Source organism: Micromys minutus (assembly GCF_963924665.1).
Source record: "Micromys minutus genome assembly, chromosome: 26".
NCBI lineage: Eukaryota > Metazoa > Chordata > Mammalia > Rodentia > Muridae > Micromys > Micromys minutus.
In genome coordinates this window covers 5,524,268-5,541,616 of record NC_137961.1, presented here as the reverse complement: position 1 = coordinate 5,541,616, position 17,349 = coordinate 5,524,268, and the positions used below count along the sequence as shown (strand labels likewise).

At 39.2% G+C, this 17,349-nt stretch overlaps 1 protein-coding gene across 1 annotated transcript in view; it reads right to left on the bottom strand.

Moving 5' to 3' along the window:
• The window catches only part of ARFGEF1 (ARF guanine nucleotide exchange factor 1), a 92,268-nt gene that overhangs the window by 8,475 nt on the left and 66,444 nt on the right, over positions 1-17,349 (bottom strand). Inside the window, exons 23-34 of the mRNA XM_080938652.1 lie at positions 17,167-17,257; positions 13,086-13,126; positions 12,825-12,994; positions 12,022-12,173; positions 11,725-11,897; positions 10,044-10,204; positions 9,056-9,186; positions 6,593-6,722; positions 5,963-6,098; positions 5,743-5,881; positions 4,409-4,481; positions 362-494 (exon numbers count right to left, since the gene is read on the bottom strand). Of these exons, the coding sequence (XP_080794778.1) occupies positions 362-494; positions 4,409-4,481; positions 5,743-5,881; positions 5,963-6,098; positions 6,593-6,722; positions 9,056-9,186; positions 10,044-10,204; positions 11,725-11,897; positions 12,022-12,173; positions 12,825-12,994; positions 13,086-13,126; positions 17,167-17,257 (1,530 nt within the window). The remainder of the gene's footprint in view (positions 1-361; positions 495-4,408; positions 4,482-5,742; positions 5,882-5,962; positions 6,099-6,592; positions 6,723-9,055; positions 9,187-10,043; positions 10,205-11,724; positions 11,898-12,021; positions 12,174-12,824; positions 12,995-13,085; positions 13,127-17,166; positions 17,258-17,349) is intronic.

Here is a 17,349-nt window from a genome sequence, read left to right as displayed (position 1 = left end):
GGCAGCAGAGCAGAAACCCTGATCACTGAGCTGGGAGCTCCTCTCCTTAGTCCCCAGGAAGACAGGAAAAGGAAGACATGCACCTTTGCAGACAGAAAACGGGCTAAGTGTAGATGGGATAGAGAAGAAAGACCATGTGTCCAACGTAAACATTAGCCAAAGGCACTGTGATCAAAGCTGACATTGCAGATGTGAGGCTTTTGAAAGAGAACATCTGTCAGACACATCCACACTGGGGTAGGAGCCAGAGAAAAAGTAAAAAGTGATCGAGACCAGTTACGGCATATACTCATTAATAAGAGTAACAAAAGTGTCCCTTACATACAAATACAGTTTACGTTTACTTAGAGAGATAACTCACTTGCTGTGGATCTCACTTTGCTAACTTCTTCACTCACAGTAGAGACAGAAACCAGTGGTGCTGGCTGCCTGTTATCTGAAGATCTTGGTGGAACGGAATCATGTATGTCTACAGATTTTTGCGATACTGCATCCTAATAAAGATAAATTCATTAAGATAAGCACATTACAAGGAGAAACATGCTTTCCATTATACTAGGTTTTATAAAGCATAAAATTTAGACATTATCCATAAAAGACTTCCTGTATTTAAAACTGTCTAGATATAGAGAAGTGTCTTCGGGACGCGGCTGAGGTTCACACAAAAGGACTGCTGCAAATGTGAGACAGAGTGAAACTCAGCTCAGAAAACTCAAACCCAGGCTGGTGTGGTAGCACAGGCCTTTAATCCCATCACACTGGAGGCAGAGGCAGGAGGATCTCTGTGAGTTTGAGGCCAGTCTATTCTACAGAGGGAATGCCAGGACAGTCAGGGCTACACAGAGAAAACCAAACCAAAGCAAACCACCCTTTCTGAGCCTTTGCGCCTATGTGCTATGGATAAGGATGTGAGGCTGCAGGAGGAAGTGGCACTATGGAGCCACCGGTGTTCTCCACATCTAACACCACTCACAGTTGGCATGACTTTCCTCTGTGGGAGTGGTTAGCAAAGAATCTTCTGTTACACAGGAAATCGAGGACCAGAACGGTCAGTACGGAATCTGGTGTCATGGAGAGAAGCTGGACACAAGTCCAACACACTGCGTGGCAGTCTGACTTGAGCTGGAATAGCAGTATGCAGGAAAACCTCAACGTGCTTTTAAACAGGTTTTATATATATTTATATTTTTAAAGGATTAAGTATGAAAACATTTTCTTCAAGATTTATTTTTTAATTATGTGTATATATATGCATAGGTATGTGTTCATTAATGCAGATGTCAACAGAAACCAGAAAAGGGAGCTGGCTCCCCTGGGGCTGGAGTTACAGATGGGTGTGAGCCACCATGTGGCTGATGAGAAATAAACTCAGGCCTCTGCAACAACAGTTACTGCTCTAAATGGGACTCTCCCTGTCCCATGCAAATATTCTCAAACAATCAAGCAATCTATGATACTGAGCCACATTACTGTTGTTATGGGTTAAGTGTAAAGTAAGAAATATTCAGCTAGGATGACAGTGGGAAATTCCCACAACACTGGCAAGGTCTAAGTCAGAGGAAAAGACAGAGACAGAGAGGCGGCAGCTGTAAGAACCCGAGCCTGAGGTATATGGTGGTCTGCTGACTTGTCTACACCACAAGGCCCACTTTACAGAGGGTAAATGACATGCTGAACAGAATGAGCTACATAACTCAGACCCAAGATTTCCTTGGGCAAAAAGCAAACCCACTGCATACTCTACGCTGTGCAGTGGGGGAGTATGCTCGGGAGGGTGCCCTCCATCCTGCCAGGCACAGGGGAGTCCACGTGGTGCGGTGTCTAGTAGAACCCAGTACATCAGTTATGGACAATTATGATAGAGATTCTGTAGTTCTTAAAAAGAATACTATGTTGGTAATGTAATCTATGTTTTTAACTGTAAGCCATTACTTGAGAAATTTAAAGGCTGTGGGAAACAAACAGGTTACTAGGCACTATCTTTCTATTATGGTCTCCTAGGTTTAAAATTCAAGGGCTAGGGACTGGAGAGCCGGCCTAGAGATCAAAAGTGCAGAACCTGGGTTTGATTCCTAGGCTGCACTCAGTGGCTCACAACTATCTGGAACTCAGGTCTAAGGGCCCTGACGACTTTTTGGCCTCTGCGGGTTCCTGCACAACTGTGGAGCACAGAAACTCTCATAGGCAAATACATACAACACATTTACACAGACAGACAAATCTTTCTAAACATTTCAAGGGCTAGAAAAACAATGTGACTAGTGATTTTTTTTTTCTTGTTCATTACGGTAAAGTGGAAAAACATAGAATCAGAATAAAGCTGACACATTAACTACACAGAAACAGTCTCAGTAAGAACTGTCTGGTTGTGGTGATCTGAGTTATCCTTTTGGTATCATCAAGGAAATAAAAGATGAGACTCTTGTGGTGGCTAAAGAACATATTTGCAATTGTTTTTTCAAATAACTCTGAAAACCACATGGGGGGGATGTGCAAGAGGAGAGGAAAAAGGGGAAGCAGGTGACAGCAAACCGTACGATGGCTACAATGATCACAGGGTGCGACCAGGTACAATGTACTTTATGTTTGCTTAAGTTTGGTGATTCTTCCTGTAAGGACATGGCTAAGTACCCATGTCCTATACATCATTACTAGTAATAATTCAGTTAATGTTGGCCAAGTGATTCCCATACAACTGTATGTAGAAAACAGTTGAAGGAATTCCTGTTGGGGCTGTACTGGTGTTGCTATGTACTCAAATACTAAAAACATCCCATAATCTGGCTGTCTCAAAATGAGTGAATTCCCAAGGTACATGAGCTTCTGTGGTGTTAACCTTGTCCCCCAAGTTATCTCTGCTCGGTTAACAAAGATGCCTACAGCCTGGGCTAGGTAAAGCAGAGGTAGGCAGAGCTGCAGTGTGTGTGTTGGGGGAGGAAGAAGGAGGCGTCCCTGGGCAGTATGGATGGTGAGCGAGTGGCCATGAGGCTGGTCTGATGAAGAGTCAAGCACTCATGGGTTCTGGGCAGGGAAGCAGACAAGCTGCTTAGAGGGCCGATATCTGCCTAGCTGTGGGGTTTTAAGGCTTCTTATAAATTTAAAGGTCTCTGTGTTTTATTTGGGAACCCCTGATAGATCTTTAAAGGCAGCAAGGGGGCACAGCAACCCCCAGAATAATGACAACCACTATAACTGCCTTAACTATTGTCTACTCAGTAAAACTATATCAAAGTAAAAAGTTAAATAAAAAAATTAAACTATGTAAATTGGTATGAAATATCTCTTCATACATAATCCTTAAAATCATTTTTCTCTGTGTCCTAAATAAAACAAAATTTAAGTACCCTCTTCATAGTATATACACAGTATAAAATTGTTATATGTAAAAGTTAATCTTTTAAAGAGAGTTGGTCTCACTGGAATAGTTGAAATGTTCATATCCAAACATTCTTATGTGTCATGTGTTAGTGTCTTCTATGTGTGAAAAACTCAGAAACAAAATTCTTGCTCAAACTTAATCCTCTATGAACAATAAAAAGCAGGGCAGTTCTTTGTTTGTGAAGCAGAGACTAAAAGAAAGGCCATCCAGAGACTGCCTCACCTGGGGATCCATCCCATATACAGCCACCAAACCCAGACTCTATGGTGGATTCCAAGAAGTGTCATGCTGATCGGTGCCTTGCTATAGCTGTCCCCTGAAAGGCTCTGCCAGAGCCTGACAAATAGAGTTAGATGCTCACAGCCAACCATTGGACTAAAACCAGGTCCCCAATGGAGGAGTTTAAAAATAGGACTGAAACAGTTGAAGAGGTCTGCAACCCATAGGAAGAAAAACAATATCAACCAACCAGGGACTAAACCAACAACCAAAGAGTACACATGGAGGGACCCATGGCTCCAGCTGCACATGTAGCAGAGGATGGCATTATGGGACATCAATGGGAGGAGAGGCCCTTGCTCCTGTGAAGGCTTGATGTCCCAGTGTAGGGGAATGCCAGGGTGGGGAGGCAGGCGGAAGTGGGAGGGTGGATGAGCACCCTCTTACAAGCACGGGGAGGGGATGGAATAGGGGAGTTTCGGAGGAAAAACTGGGAAAGGGGATAACCTCTGAAATAAAAATATCCAACATACAAAAGCAGGGCTGTGTCACACGGACAGGATGGTGCCTTACTGTCACAGGAATGGAGAGCATCAAGGAGGCTCTTTCCTGCCCTCTGCCTTCTGTCAGATAAGGGTAAAAGGTGCCACTGTGGAGGCAGAGCGCAGCCTCCCAGCAGATACTGAGCTGCAAGAAGCCAACTTCGTGTTTGTCATAGCAACGGGGACAGACTAGGACCCTGACTAATGAGAGTTAGGCTCATAGTTAAATTGCTTCCACAACAACTTCATATATGATTTATTTACTTACCAACTGCTTTTCACTCACAGCTGACGGAGATGGGGGTGCAGCCTCTCCAGAAGTAGGACGCCAAGTCAGAAGCCTTTAAGATAACAAAGGAAAAACCAGTCATAGGGCTACAGGAGGAATCGTGCCACATGCCATATATTTTAAAGTAGAAATTAGAAATTAAAAAAGAAATTACACTCTATCAGTCTGACTACTGATAAAAGCAATTTTCATTTATTGAAATCCATTCCGTAAAAATTTTAAAAGATGAACTTCCGGAAAATAGTTCAGCAGCACTTGATCATAAGTTATAAAGATAAATAGTTCTGTGGTAAGTTATACTTTCTAAAGTGTGTGGATTTTACACTTACTTCTAAATAGTGATCTTAAGTATCATCCAAAATCAAGAATGCTTTTAAAGTCTGCCATTTTTCAAAAAGTTTCACAGAATTAAAACTTAAAAAAAAAAAAATCCAAACTCATAAAGGTCTTTAGATTCTGTTTTTTATATATATAGAAAAAATAAGTCAATGAGGCGCCCAAGAGAAATTAATTTACCACTGGTAAATTGGGTGCTTTCAGCAGAAATATGGTCTAACATTAAATTCGCCTTTCTTAAAAACATAAGCCCTTGGGTAGGCAGATGCCAACAGACTGCTCCACTTCAATAAAGAGGAACTGAAAATGATCCTTTCTACAAAGAAATGCTTATTAGATGATACTTAAGGTTACAATGGGCATGTAACACAACAAATAAAAACACATGCAGATCTAGCCAGTGGATTTTTATAAAGAGCTCGTACTATCTGACAGTGTCACAGACACACTGACAGGCATGCTTCAGCTGTCAGCTGCTTCCTCTGTTTCAGAAAAATGTATTATGTGAAAATGTACCGAGTGACTGGAAGTTGGTCAAAGAAATCCCTGTGCAACTTTTAGTATATACCATTTTTCTAGTGTCTTATTTCCTATTTACAATATTAATAATTTTAAGAGTATTCTAAGAACATATAAGCCAAACTTTGTCTTGGTTTCTTTACTGATTAAAATCTATTTATAATTTATTCCTAGCATAAAGAGGACAACTTGGGAGTTCAGTGTAGTATTTATAAGCAACTGTCTTTACAGTAATAAATCTGCTGTAACTGAAATATATGTTAAGGATGCTTTCTTTCTTTGACTCAAAACTCTCACCTGGTGTGATTAGTTCAAATACAATCTTATAAAAACCAGAGGGGTCATGGCATTATGACCCGAGTTTGGATAATCACACTGTTCTCGTTACAGCTCACTCACTGCTCAGTGTTAGACCCCATCAGTACACAAATATACACGACATCTGTATAAAGTCTTACGCATGAGGAATTGTGGTTTTGAAGATATCCAGGGTGCAGTTACATGTTTTATCCCAGATTTCTAGAGTAAACTTTTCACCATTCAGAATAACCACATTTTCTAAGCAGTTTGTACCAGATCGTGCTAACTGCTCATTGTCTAGAAAAAAGAAAAGAACAACTCACTCAAATATCCCAGCATCACATCATCTTGGTGCTGACATAACTGGTGCACACCTACCTTGTTGTACACACCAGTAAAGCTGGGCAAGAATGTCATCCAAAAGCACATCGCTGAGAACGTCTAGATACTGGGTGAAGACATCGCAGATCGCGTAAAGGGCATGGTTACAAGTTGTGGTCATCCATTCAGCTTTCTGGGGATGGGGGAGGAGGTCATGTAATGAAGGTCATGGCATCCACCAACCATCAGACTGTCTCAAATCTCTTCCCTCAAATTACAGTAAATGTAATTATAAAATTCACCACTTAATATTGACCTATAGGACAGGGAGAAAGAATGAGGCTCTCTAGCCAGAGCCTGAGCTACATGATGTGTTTTATAGTAAAAATGAGTCAATAAATAAAACTCATTTTACTTTGAATTCTTTACTGAACAAGATTTCATAATCTAATAATAATAAAAACTACTGGTGCTTGTTAGCTTTGACTGTAACAAAACATGGAAGAGAAGCTGCCAGTTTAACAAAAACAATAAGAATAAAAATTAAATCACTAATTCACTCATGTGTTATGTACTGAAGAAACGCTCTAGGAATTCTTTCCTGTTCAGTGTGCTTGGTCTCAGACATCACCATGTACTGAGTGAAAGTCTGAACGTTACAACCTCATGCTAAAGGTGATCTCTTACCTCTGTCTGCTGCTCTGGCAATTTCATGTTATCAAAGATTCTGAAAACAATTCTGAACAAGTCCTGCCACCAATGTTTCTCATACGTGTGGCCATACGTTTTCATTATCTCAAACATTACTGTTAAGCCCCTAAGATAACAGAACACAATTAGGAAAGCTGTAATGTAAGGAAGCAAAACTTCCTAAGGAAGAATTAAAAGTTTACAAAGCTACTACTACCAAAAAAAAAAAAAAAAAAGTTAACATTAACTTTTACTCTGGTAAAAGTTATCATTGGCTATTAATGCATACTGAATATAATGTAATTTAAGATGTAAAATTACAGGTTCCTTTAGGACACGATTCAGAAAATAAAAACTCCAAAAGCTCTGACCTCCAGTTTGTTGACTTAGTCCCTTCCCTCTCACACTAGCCCACCTGTTAAATGGACTCTGTGGTGGTCTGAACAGGAATGACCCACAGATCATACACTTGAATACTGGGTCATTAGAGTGTGGTGCTACGTGATAGGGATTGGGAGGTGTTGCCTTGCTGGAGGAGATTATATCACTGGGATGGGCTTTGGGATCTCATATGCTCAAGTAAGGCTCAGTGTCCCTCTCTCTTTCTGCTGTCTGTAGTCTCTTGGCTCTTTCTTCAGCACCATGTCTGCCTACCAGATGCCATGTTTCCCACTGTGACAATAATGGACGTTTGAACCTGTGAGCCAGGGCCAGTTAAGTGCTTTCCTTTGTAAGAGTTGCAATGGTTATGGTGTCTCTTCACAGCAATACAACAGTGACTAAGACAGAAAAGCAGACTGAAATAAGTCATCATTTGAGTGACATTAATTTTGCAGAACTATAGGAAAGGAAGAAAGAGCTCACTGCAGTCTAACAACAACAACAAACCCCTGGAAAAATCTTTTTCACATCGTTACAGATACTTTCAGCTATCAGTACAGATCATGCTCCCATAACATATCAACACAAAAGATCTGTTAACCAACCAGTGAGGCCTAGTCTCCATGACCTTCATGTCTATGGGTTCTTGATATATTCTAGGCAGTGCTAATAACAGGAAAGCAGTCAGTATGTGCTGAACAGAAAACACCTAGAGATCATGCTGACAAGCTTTTAAGCATGAAAACTAAAATTGAAAAATTGCCTTTCTGATTTATTATCTTTCTTGAAGTAATACTTTTATCAAATTATTAATGTTTTATTTTTTCCTTAGGTATAACAATCACCTGGTAATATATTAGCATCCTTTAGTCCTAAGTTTTATTTCTAGAAGTGTTAAAATGGGCAGTTAAAACAAACTGTCTCTGAAATGCTTTACAGGATTGCAGAGCCTAGGTCATATGTTGTTACATTCCCCAGGCCCAGCACATGTCTGAGATGTAGTAGGTTCTCAAAACACGTGTCATGTGGAAATGTAAAATAAGCACAGACTGTTCAGTCTATCAAGTGTACAGCAGCCTGTAACACCTAATGCGAGTTATGAGCAAGGGCAGAGACTGAAGTAAAGTGACTCTGTCTCTGTTAAAATTGTACCCATCAAAACTAAATCAGGATTACAGTTGGAGGAGCATTTCACTGTTATAGCTTTATCTGTTGTAACAAATTTTAGTGAAACAGGTTATGATCCAAAGTAGGCTCAGACTATAGCTGGCTCTCAAAAAGCTCAGTACTATCTCTAGCTTATCAGACATTTTACTGTGTACTTCCACAGGGTAAGCTGCTTGTAGAGGTCCCCTTAGCAACTTGTCAAAATTCAAAACTATTAATCTAAAAATTCTTTTAGCCATGTGGAGTTTACTCCTGTTAGCATAAGCTCATGGGAGGGAGAGGCAGAAGGAACAGGAGCCAAAGCCAATTAATTTTTAAAAATGTCTCTACTGTTTTCCAGGAAGAAATTTTATCATTAATTGCATTTTCTGAGAAGAAACAGTGTGTAAAAAAAGTGTTTAAAGTGTTAAACATTAAAGTTAAAAATAGACTATGCCTCCCAAGTGCTGGGATTAAAGGCCGCCGCCACCACCAGGCTACCAAACTTGTTTGCCCATGCTCTTCTCTCTCTCCCTCTCCCTTCCTCTTTCTCTCCCCCTCCTTCCTTCTCTCTCTCTCTCTCTCTCTCTCTCTCTCTCTCTCTCTCTCTCTCTCTCTCTCTCTCTTTCTCTCTCTCTCTCCATTGTATTTGCAATACAATGGGCTGAAATAATTCATTCATTTTAGTTGCTAATTAAAACTTAAATTGATCCATTTAGTCAAAACATGTTTACCATTTAATAAGCCTTAAGATTGGCTGTGAAAGTAGTGTTTGTAATATCTGGGGTGCCTAAGTTGTACTTAATATTCTTAAAATATATGATAAAACATTTTTCTGGTCTCTAATTGTAAACTTGTGTATATCCGTAAGAAAAGTTAATTAAAATAAAAATAAATCCTTCGAAGCTTAAATGTTCAAATACGGATTGTTACCTGGTTCTTACATCTAATTTGCATCTATTGATGATACATGACAATTCAAAGAGGATTGGGAACCACCCTCTCACCCACACCCTGTCTTCAGGGGCCACGCTCATGTCATCACTTGTGTATTCCTTGAAGGCCTTCAAAGGGAAAGGAGGAATCAGTAAGGCAAAGCTGAATACTCACATGTCAATTTAATGTTTCTCAGGAAAAACACCAAATGCTTTACCAAAGTGAGAAATAATACATAATAACTGACAAAAAGCTAAAGTCTTACAGCGGACTATAAAGAGCCTTAGATTAGATCCCCCCCCCCCCCAAATTTGGCTTTTCAAGGCCAGAGATGGCTCAGCAGTTAAAGCAGTTATCCTATTCTTGCGATGGAGCTGGGTCTGGTTCCCAGCAGCCATATAATGTGCTCTACCATACCCTGTTAGCTCCGCCCCAGGAGTTCAGATGCTTCTGGCTTCGGTGGAGACCTACCTATACACATATGCACATATTCCTTCCCAACAGATACACATGACAGGTTCAGCTATTCAAATTAAAACTAGCAGCCAGATTGTTAACCCAGCATTTTATTTCAGTGCTTAAGTACACATTCATCTACAGCCAATTAAGTGTGTAAAGCACAGGCAGACAGGCGCACAGCAAGATGTTTAGAAACAGACCAGGCTTCACACCCTCTTTCTCCTTTACTTGCTTTGCTATTATGGGCACATTAAAAAACTTCTCTGTACCTGTCTCCTTATCTATATAAAGCTGTAACACTACCTGCCCCACTTAGTGTTAAGAACATTAAACTAGTAAATACACATAGAGCACTTGACAGCTACAGTAATGCCAATTACAATCAGTGGCTATCTTAACTCAGAATCAAGTTCAGACTGATTTTTGGGCTCAAAATAAATGCTTCCTCTACCCTAACTTTCCAAATAAATAGATTTAAGTCTGTAATCAATACTTAGCAAAATTTTGTATCTTAAATGATGTATACCTGAGGTCTATCAGACACATATTTTGCACAATGGCGAATAAGTCTGATTGCTTCCATACTTGTGTCTGGGAAAGCTGCATTACATGCGAATTCAGATAAACACTTCACTGCATCCTGGAAAGAATCAATGGTGGCTGGAAAGTGTTTTTCAAATACAAGAGCTAAAACAGAGAGAAAGAAATAATGAATATTTCAATTTATTTTAATCACATGCAAAATATATTAATTTCAAATTTACATAGTTCTTACATTTTGTCAAGGGCTCTGACATCTAACAAAAATGGGTCCAAGTCTGTCTCTTCAACTAGCTTGTCCTAAATAGTAAGGCAAGTGAAAATGTGTAGGGTGGTTCTCATGCTAAGGTTCTATTCCCCAATTGGTTCTTGATCTATTAGTAAAGAAGCCCTGGGCCAATTGCTGGGCAGAAGGAATAGGAGGAACTTCTGGGTCCCCACATGAAGAGACAGATTCAAGGAGAGGAGAGAGCTCGACATGCTTCAGTGAGATTTTGGGCTGAGTGGGCACACAGGCCACTTCTATAGGTGAGAGGTTGGGAATGTTGCACAATGACTAAATGTAACTGAGCAATTAAAGTTGAGGACAGGTGGAGAGGTTCGGAACTAAGAGTATTGATAAAGGCACGACTCTCCAGGCAGGAGGTGAGTAATGCCCAGCAACTATGTCGATAAGACACAATGAAATTGAGCAATGTGTGTCTGTGTATTTTATCCATGAACTCAAGGGAATCTGTGCTGGCAGCACAGTACATTCCTGGTGCTTAGGAGGGGGTAGCAGAAACTACAAGCGACAGAAATGTGTCTACTTCATTTGCACTATAAACACATAACATATTAAAGTAATAGGTGCACTTTAACATTTGTTGAATAGATTTGCAGAATTAACTATTCCCTGGATACCTGTTTTTAACAATGCCTACAAGGACAATTGTATTACAGTGCATGCCATCTAGTAATCCTCAATAAATGTTAAAAACATTACCATTACCACCACCACCCCTACTGTGAACAAAATTCCTGAAAAGCTGTGCCTAGCTGTGAGGGAGTTTCTGTGTCAGCAGAGACTGATGGACAGGCTGGAATTTGAGTATTGTAGACAAACTGAAGTTTATTGTCTCAGAAGCTAACTACTTTATCTTGCGCTAGTTTTTAGGTTCTGGAACAACCATTCTTTGACCCACTCTATAGCTGAATTAATATCTTGTGATAATAAACAAAACCTCCTAGAAGATGTTAACGTAGCAGAACACTAGCTTCCACCAATCCAAGACGAAGAATGTCATCAATAGCATCTTGGAACCCCTCTTTCAACATATCTGCCTCTCTGATGTACCCACCACTGTATTGTAAAGTTTGTTTGATTTATGACTTTCTTTGTTCTATGAAATTATAAACACCCTGTGAAACTATTTCCATTCTGGAACATGGAATTTGGAGTAATGAAATCTGTGCTCCTGGACCACAGTCATGCAAGATGGCTCTAGGATAAACTTATTCCCTTTGGTTTTTATGCTGAAACCACTATCCCAACAATTACATGAGTTTTCATTCTGGTTTTAGAAGTAACATTTGTAAACCTAAAGCCACACTACAGTCATAATCTTACCACATCTGACACATCCAGCTTTTTTCTATTTGCACTTGAACAGTTAAAGAATACTTACTGACAATGTGCCCTGTTGTCTGAAATGCAAGTTCTACTATGCTTTCATCTTGGTCTGATGCAGCTAGATGGAATACTGAGAAAATGTTCTTCCATCCTGAACGAATATTTGCAGCCTGAGAGTTAACCATCTGCGCTATACACCGTACAACCATATCTCGAATTGTTGGAGACCTAAAATATCAATTTGATTGCTTAAAATGAATCACATAAAACTCAACCCATCTCTTTCTCTATTTTTCCCCCCTGGCAAAGAACATAAGTTATTATCAATATTATTCAATTCAAAAAACAGTACCTGTTTCGTTTCATTATATGTTCAAAAGGTCGTAAGAAATCCTTTTGAAATCTGAAGTTTGCAAGCTCTCCTTTCTCTAAAAACTTCATGGATAGCTGCCTCAGAGAATCTACTGCAAATATGGCTACATCTTCATTAGGATTGCAACCAACCTGTAAGGGCAAAAAGACCAAGATGCTAATGTTACAGATAAAACTATAATTTTTCATTTCTGCCTTAAGAAAAAATAACAAAATCAACAGTAGACAGCCATATCCTAGGATCTCCACAAGACACAAGAATGAGAAAAACAGACACAGTAATTTAAAGAATCCATGAAAGTTTCAGCAATCATTTCTAAAAAAAAAAAAAAATAGTCAACTCAAAAAGTTTCTGTGTTTCCTTAAAAAAACAAAAGAGTATGTGACTGTGTATGTGTGTTTGTGCATGTGTGAGGGTGTGTAAGAAGGTAGAGCAGAGTTGTAACCATAGGTAGTTGTGAGCTGCTAGATGTGGACACCGGGAACTGGACACGGGTCCTCTGTAATGAGCCATCTCTCTAGCCCCCTTTGTTTTCTTTTTAAGACAAAATTTTGCTACACACATGTAGCCCAAGCTAGCCTTGAACTCACAGATGTTCTGCCTCAACTACCCCAAGTGCTGGTAATAAAAGTTTGTAGCATGATTCCTGAAAGATTTTCTAAATTTATTTATAAAACTATAATAAACACTTACTTAGAAGAGAAAAAAAAATCAATTATGATTAGGATCATAATTAAAACAAACATTGCAAATGTAAATAAATACTATAATTATTCAAATACCTTATTAAAATGATCTCCAATAACTTCCCAAATTCGAGACCACTGCAGCCTTATTCTGCCCATGTTGTAGTATGATATCTCTACTATTTTCTGTAGGCTAAACATTCTTGGGTGTGTAGTGGAAAGCAACTCATCCATAGACACGGCACAGAGCCACCGAACAAAATCAACTACAAAATAAAGACATTGCATTTTAATCTTAACCTTAAAGCTTTCTAGAGAAAAGGACAGCCTAGGAGTAAAATAAATATTCATACTCACCAATAGCATTTCCATCTAGCCTTGTGGATCCTGTGAATATTCTGGGGAAAATAACATATGATTACCTTATGAAATCTTATTTCTGCTATTCCGACTCAAAGTCATGACCCGAGTTTAACAGCTCTTAGGTGTTTTAACAGGGCCAAGTGGCCAACTGAATATTTATTAAGAACACAGCTTACCAACACAAGAGTTACCTGAACTGTTTCTTTCTCTCATTTACACTCTGTACTTGTGAGCATACACTATAACCTTATTTACATATTCCAAAACACGAGGCAAGTGTTTTACAGTGTTCTAAGGTTAAGAAAATATTTACTGTAAATAACAATTAACTGTAAAAGAGCTAAATTGTAAATTAATTCTTAAAATAGTTAAGTATTTGACTGGAAAATTCATTTAGAATTTAAAAATGACAACAACAACAACAACAACAACAACAAAAAACCCCATAAACCCTCTCACTTTAACCAAGAATTGGCTAAATTTCTAGTTTCCTGGCGATATCCAAGTGTTTAAGGATATGCTACATGACTGCGCTTCGTACAGTCTTCTTTCCTGAGTGCTTTTCTCTATCAGTGTCATAGAGACTCAGTACACACATATAGAACTTGTTCTTTTGTACCATGCACGGAATTATGAGACTAAATTTTCACAGATTGCAAGATCTTCCTTGACTTAAAACCACAACTACATGTACATGATAAAGGGGAAACCTCAAAGACAGAAACAGCTCAGATATTAATCTGAAAAATACTGTAGTAAGGGGGCTGGAGAGATGGCTCCGGAGTCAAGAGCACTGGTTGCTCTTCCAGAGGACCTGGGTTCAATTCCCAGCAACCACATGACAACAGCTCACAACTGTCTACAATTTACCTCAAGTGATTTAATACCCCCACACACCAATGAACATAAAATAAAAACCAGTAAGTCATCTAAAAATAAAGTAGCCAATACAAGATATACAAAACAAACAAACAAACAAACAAACAAACAAACAAACCAGGCATCAGGCATGGTGGTGCACGTCGTCCTTAACCCCAGTACTTAGGAGGCAGAAGCATGCCGCTCTCTCAGTTCAAAGGCAGCCTGGACTACAAAGTGAGTTCTAGGACAGTCAGGACTGTTAAAAGAGAAATCCCGTCTTGAAAAATAAAAAAATAAATAAAAAACAAAATAAAACAACAAAAAAACCCCTGTAGTAAGTTTACTAGTAGATGTAGACATACAGATATGATACAAGGATAGTGCCACCTTGTGATTGGTAACATCTGTATCTCCATCCATCTGTCTGTCCATCTATGATCATGTGATACATGTATATAGGAATATGTACATATGAATATACGATGCATATATGAATAAATACATATGTATTCATTCAATGATCAAAATTTGAACTATTGTAACCCAAAGTTTGACAACAGAGCAACTCAGGGGCACAGAACTAGTAAATGCCAGAGCCGAGGGTCGAACTGCAGCAGCCTCAAGTCTCTTTAAATACTTTTCTATACTGCATCATATTTACATGAATTAAACATGCAGCAAAGTTTTTTCAATATACTCTAAGTTTTCTCCACTAACACAATCATATATAATATAATCACATATAATCACAATTCATATACAACTGATTTCCAACTTCAGTGTAACAGTGAAACTGTAAAATCTCAGTTCCTGATAAGGAACAGCTTAAGCCTTTTGTACTGATCTTGTGAGTAAAATGAAGTAATTAAAAAACTTGACAAAAAAGAATCATGGGAGTTAAAAAAAAAAAAAATCAAGAAAAATTGCATTCCTTCTAGTCCAATGGTTAGACTCAACCCAAAACATAAAATACAGAAAAAGCACAAAGTTCTCATCTCGCCTAACGTAAAAATTGTTATGCTATGTAAATGTGATTAGTTGATTTCTCTCAAACTAAAGGTAGTCTCATGAAAGGCAAAGTTTAGTATAATTTTGTGGGCCTGTCCCTTTAAAGGATCCCCAGCTGCTAATCAACCAGCCCTTTAAGAATTCTCAGGTGTTAGAACTGCTTGACCTTATGACCTTCAGTGTTGGTTGCCTTTTGGATTACTGGGAACAGGATAGGTTATAAAAAGGCCAGCTGAGGCTCTGACAGGGAGTTGGTGGCTAGCAGAATGAGAAGGGAAGGCAGTTGGTACAGGAGCTGACTGAGCAGACAGGCTACAACAGTTGTAGCGGTTCAGAGCAGCTGGTATGGGAAAATGGAGGAGGAACTGTTTATTCTGACTGTTGGGGAAGTGAAGAAGGAAGGAGGAAGGGTTGGGAGAAATGTTCGAGGGGCTGGAAACTGGGAGGAGAGGTAACAGAGTTAAGAAAAATGGTTAGTCTTTATCTAAAAAATAATAAACATTTTACAGCAAAATTATAAGCAAAAAATACTACAGTAAAAAATAAAGTAATGAAAAGACACCAAAGAAATAAGAAAGAATTTAACTAAAAAGAAAAAGAAAGCAAATGATAAACTATAGAGTAGTAAAGTGGAGACCCTGCAGTCACAGTAACGGTGCCACAGAGCGATGTAGCAGAGTGGAGAACAACGGCAAGAGAGAGGAGAAACCCCACAACGACCGAGGTCTGCAGACCTTCCGGCTTATGGTAGGGCATGCCAGCTGGAGAAGACACTCAAATACTCACTCACTCGGTAGCCTCTGAGCAATCATCTCTATCCGTGTTCCACTAACCCATGTGCACAGCCCAGCAGCTTACAGAGGCATTTGTAGTCATGCCTCAATTTAAAATTCTTGTAATTCTTGTAGTATCTAAACAGATTGTCCTACTGACCACAAAGATGACATTTTAGAAGACAGGAACATCATGAATGGGAGATACCCCAAAAAAATGGCAGTGTGGTGGTTTGAATATGCTTGGCCCAGGGAGTGGAACTATTAGGAGGTGTGGCCTTGTTGGAGGAAGTGTCACTGTGGGGGTGGGCAATGTGACCCTCCTCCTAATCATCTGGAAGCCAGTCATCTCCTGGCTATCTTCTAATCAAGATGCAGAACTCTCAGCTCCTTCTCCAGCACCGTGCCTGCCTGGTGGCTGCCATGCTTCCTGCCATCATGACAATGGACTGACCCTCTGACCTGTGAGCCAGCCCCAGTTAAATGTTGTCCCTTGGTCATTGTGTCTGCTCACAGCAATGGAACTCAAACTAAGATAAGCAGCTTCTATGCAGCTGTGCAAGTGTACAGACGAAGAAGGGTTCTGGGCAGATCCAGAGGCTGGTTCTACTCCCCAAATTTCTCTATGAACCGATGAATACAACAGGGGCTGTGATCACCCATACAAAACTAAGCAGCGGTGAGAATGAACACGGGTACGCACCTCCCCCAGTTTTATCTGCAGTAAACAATGAATTAGCCTGAGTATCTAGGTCATCAAGCAAAAAACTGGCACATTTTTAAAAGCTTCAAACATAAGCAGTAAAAAGCAGTTTTAATTGTGGGCACATTACCTAGAAATGATAGGACAGGTTAAGTTTGAAGAGCTTCCCAAAGAAGCAAATGAGAATTTCCAGCAAAGCCATTCACATCATATGTAATGCTATTTTAGATCATGTACCCAGAAAGATAAACTCATTTTCTCAGGGTTTAAAAAAGATAATTCTCTATAAAGAATGATTTGTAGGTTCTTTTTTTGATAAAGAATAGTATTTCCTTAATATTTCCAATATTAATTGTAACACATTTTTATATAATTAAAATCCTTCCTATATTTTACATTTGTGAAACCAAAATTAAAGTTACTTCATCATCTAAATCACAGTATATCACAGAAGTCTTATATTACTTCTAAAGGTTATTTTGACAATATTTTTTAAAGGTTTATTTATTTTATGTATGTGAATAGACACACCAGAAGAAGGCATCAGATCTCATTACAGATGGTTGTGAGCCACCATGTGGTTGCTGGGAATTGAACTCAGGACCTCTGGAAGAGCAGTTGGTGCTCTTAACCACTGAACCATATCTCCAGCCCTATTATTTTATTTCAAACACAGAATAAAACAGTGTTAAAATAGTATTCAAGTGAAAAGGGGGAGTGAAAACCTTACCTGTCTACAGCAACCACCACACTTTGAGAGCTGGTTTCTCCAATAGACTCCTGAATACTGGCTATCTGCTTCCAGTCCACATTTCCTCCAACTGCCACACATAAGAGAGAGCATGCACCATTTTAGTTAGACAATAACTCAAGGAAACAATGCACTGAAGAGTTCTAGAACACACTTCTAAAG